The sequence below is a fragment of the Sinocyclocheilus grahami genome, unplaced genomic scaffold (genome assembly GCF_001515645.1).
Source record: "Sinocyclocheilus grahami isolate Dianchi unplaced genomic scaffold, SAMN03320097.WGS_v1.1 scaffold1909.1, whole genome shotgun sequence".
Classification (NCBI taxonomy): Eukaryota; Metazoa; Chordata; class Actinopteri; order Cypriniformes; family Cyprinidae; genus Sinocyclocheilus; species Sinocyclocheilus grahami.
This window is the reverse complement of record NW_015507088.1, coordinates 42,767-46,809: the sequence shown is the minus strand read 5'-3', so window position 1 is coordinate 46,809 and position 4,043 is coordinate 42,767. Positions and strand designations below refer to the sequence as shown.

General features: G+C 40.0%; 1 protein-coding gene across 1 annotated transcript in view; it reads left to right on the top strand.

Annotated features, from left to right (window-relative positions):
- The first annotated feature begins 651 nt into the window (after window positions 1–651).
- The window catches only part of LOC107573277 (E3 ubiquitin-protein ligase Midline-1-like), a 15,662-nt gene continuing 12,270 nt past the window's right edge, over window positions 652–4,043 (top strand). Inside the window, exons 1-4 of the mRNA XM_016259704.1 lie at window positions 652–1,171; window positions 1,242–1,415; window positions 1,525–1,695; window positions 2,198–2,244. Of these exons, the coding sequence (XP_016115190.1) occupies window positions 699–1,171; window positions 1,242–1,415; window positions 1,525–1,695; window positions 2,198–2,244 (865 nt within the window). The 5' untranslated portion in view covers window positions 652–698. The remainder of the gene's footprint in view (window positions 1,172–1,241; window positions 1,416–1,524; window positions 1,696–2,197; window positions 2,245–4,043) is intronic.

The following is a 4,043-nucleotide window of genomic DNA, read 5'->3' as shown; positions in this document are numbered from 1 at the left end:
TAACCATCTATGACTGAACCGATTACTACATGCTATCTGGGATTATGTCTGGTATTGACAGTGATTTACATAAAAATGTTATTTCCACAAACTTTTCATTTAAAATAAATGTATGTAGGCTATAAACTTATTTTCATGGTTTTGTTTCATTGCTTTTTTTTTTGGTTATTTTGAAGGAAACTTACCCCAAGTTCTGTAAATTTTTAAACTTTAAAATGAAAACAGCTATTTGTGCTCAAGAGAGAAAAAAGCACATACACAGACATTAATTTGTTAATTGTTTTGTGCAGTATATATTATTTTCTTCTAATCTCAATCTATGTGATTCAGAATGTTGTGTTTGTTCAGTTTGCAGACAGATGTTCTGATTCAGATTCAGTTCAGATAAGGTGTTTGTGAGGATATTCTGACAGATCCAGTCATGAAAGGGTCCAGTTCTGCTCGTTCTGCTCATTGCTGGACAGAATCAGACCTGCTGGAGGAGACTGAAGATGTGCAGCAGGATTCTCATCATGAGTCAGTGGATGATGTTCTGCAGAGAGTCAAAGTCCAGCACAAAACCAGTATGAAGAACAAGTATGAGAGATTATTTGAGGGACTGCAACTCCAGGAGAATGAAAGCCTCCTGAACAGCATCTACACACAGCTCTCTCTATGTGTTTTACTACTATGTAAATACAGCTACAGAAGCACTAACAATGTTTGCTGCTCTTCATAATTTGCTTAAAGCAGCAGTAGATGAATTCATACAAAATAAAACTGTACATCTGGATCTTTTCCTGCGGTTCCTGCTGGGCGTCTCACTGGAGTCCAATCAGAGACTCTTACAGGATCTACTGACACACACCGAGAACACCTCACAAACCATCAGAGAAACAACACAGTACATTAAAGATAACATTAAACAGGATCATATCTCCACAGAAAGGTCCATCAATCTGTTCTTGTGTCTTCTTGAAGTGAATGATCAGACTCTGTATAGAGAGATTGAGGAGTTTGTGAGATCAAACAAACACTCAGAGAAGAAACTCTCTGCTGCTCACTGTTCAGCAATAGCCTACATGCTTCAGATGTCAGAGGTGATGGATGAGTTTGATCTGAAGAAATACAACACAACACAGGAGGGTAGAAGAAGACTCATACCAGCTGTCAACAACTGTAGAAAGGCTCTGTGAGTATTAAATTCACGTATTATAGTAAATAGACTGAAGTTTTTCTAAAATAGTTTTATTTTCTTTCAGACTTGCTGATTGTAATCTCACAGTTGAGTCCTGTAAAGTCATCGCTTCAGCTCTTCAATCCCCAAAGTCTCTTCTGAGAGAGCTGGATGTGAGTAACAATGATCTGCAGGATTCAGGAGTGAAGCTGATCTCTGATGCGCTCAAGAACCCAAACTGTCAACTAGAGATACTGAGGTTTGTGAGTGTAAATCTGTAGAGTACTACAGACGTTGACCAGTTTTATCAGTTGCTTAAAATCCTCAACAAGATCATGATGCTAGTGTTAGTCTCTCTTTTTTTTTAGGTTATCAGGCTGTATGGTGACAGATGAGGGATGTTGTTATTTGGCTTCAGCTATGAGTTCAAACCCGTCACACCTTAGAGAGCTGGACCTGAGCTACAATCACCAAGAACACTCTGCATTTCAGCTGCGCTCTTATCAAAATGATCCAGACTATGCACTGAAGATCCTCAAGTATGAACACACAGCACTAATACTGACATACTGTCCTCTGTGTGTGTGTGTGTGTGTGTGTGTGTGTGTGTGATCTGAGCTACAATCACCCAGAACACTCAGCACTTCAGCTGCTCTCTCATACACTCAATGACACAAACTGCACACTCAACAAACTCAAGTATGAACACGCAACACTAATACTGACATTCTGTCCTGTGTGTGTTTGTGTGTGCATGTGTGCTTACTTAATTATACTTTGAAAACATGTTTCCCAAAAGTTGCCTTTTTGGGATATTTGATATGTTTAAAAAAATTTCATTTTCATTTTTTTAATTAACACTCCTACAACTACCTCTTCTTTAGAAGAACCGTAAAGAAGAGTTTTAGTTAAATCATTAAAGGCAAGTCCTTAATGTCACCTACATCTCGGATGACCTGAGAGTGAGTAAATTAATAGTAATGTTCATGTTCATGAATTGCTGGACATGATTGTGACTCACTGTTTTATTGTTTTCTTTAGTCTGGACCACAATGGACACTTCAGAATCATACCAGGACTACAAAAATGTAAGTTGTTTTCATTGCTCCCTCTTCTTGCACCATACATACACACTCTTACATATATTTGTTGTCCGAGAAGCTGTGATTCTGTATAAAGGATTTCAGTATCATACGAGGATGTATTGAAAAATTAATGATTCGTGTTTTGTTTCGTTTTTTTTGCATTTGATTTTTATGATGTTCGTGCAATGGAGCAGTACTTAAAGGAGTAGTTTACCCAAAAATGAAAAGTGCTTGTTCACATTTTAATTTTGCTTGTAATGATGGGTCAACGGAGTGAGAATCCATTTGCAGCTTTATTAAAAAGTAGTCAGAGTAATACAGGCAGAGTACAACAGACAGGGTTATCAGAGGTGAGCCAAGAGCAGCGTGACGAGACAGGCAAAGGATCGGGGGGAGTCCAAACAGCAGAGCAAGAGGGACGTGGGCAGGTAGCAAACACACCAGAAACGAGTATAAACAGTCCAGGATCAAACACAGTAATCCAACAGGGAATGTAGGTAACGCTCAGAAATGTCAGCCGGGGCAAAACAAGACTTTGTGAAGAATGAGCGATGGGCTGTGGCCAAGTGCCGGCCCGGCTCCAAAATCAAATCACTGAGGGTGCTTCTTAAAATAGTGAGGGTGCTCTCTATCTCTCTCTCTCTCTATATATATATATATATAAGTGGCGTCTGTTGCTATGGCACAAAGAGCGCTCCATTCATAATCACTAAAAATCTGTCACTCATCATAGTACATTGCGATCTCACAAAGATGCGTTATTATCAATAAAGTTCTCTACACTGCACAACGAATCTCTTATTTACATCACGTCAACACTTTGATATAATGAGATTATTCATGCTGAACACAATACCTGAACGAAAAATCTAACTTCTAACTTAAACGCCTCTGATTCAAGGAATCAACAGATATGTCGGTGATTGGCTACATTGCTTAACGCTGCAAAAACACATTAAAATAGAAATCGATCTCCAGAGCGCAAACCATAATGCACTGGATAGTTTGCCAAATCTACAATAAAATGCCATTAATACAGCTTTAAATGAGGGTGCTTTTGATTACGTTAGAGGGTGCTTAGCACCCGCTAGCACCCCAGTAGAACTGGGCCTGGCCAAGCGGCAACCTTCCGGTCTCTCTCGTGAAACCAACACGGAAGTGACTAAAACTGCAATTCATCAACTGGCCGCTAGGGGCTGGCTCCAAAAGGGAGTCAGTCCCATAGACTCCCCATGTTAAAATGCCCAACTTTACAGCAGAAAAAAATATATTTACAGCCTGGTACAAAAAGTGGTTTTGGTCTACATAGCTAATTTTGCCCTTCATGACAACTGTGAGGTGGGGAATTTTTTAATAACTCATCCGTTTAAAGGGGTCCCATTATGCTCTTTTACAAAGTATTGATCTTGTTTTGGGGTGTACTAGAACAGGCTCTCATACTAGGTTGTTCAAAAAACACAATTTTTCACATATTTTACATTATTACAACACCTCTCTCCCCAGTCTGGCATGAACGGCTCAAATAGTTCCTCTATCAAATGAAGGTCCGATTTCTGAAATACGAAACGTGCTGTCATCGGTTAGCTGGGCCAGTGTGTGCTGTGATTGGTTAGCTGGGCCAGTGTGTGTTGTGATTGGTTAGCTGGGCCAGTGTGTGTTGTGATTGGTTAGCTGGGCCAGTGTGTGTTGTGATTGGTTAGCTGGGCCAGTGTGTGTTGTGATTGGTTAGCTGGGCCAGTGTGTGTTGTGATTGGTTAGCTGGGCCAGTGTGTGTTGTGATTGGTTAGCTGGGCCAGTGTGTG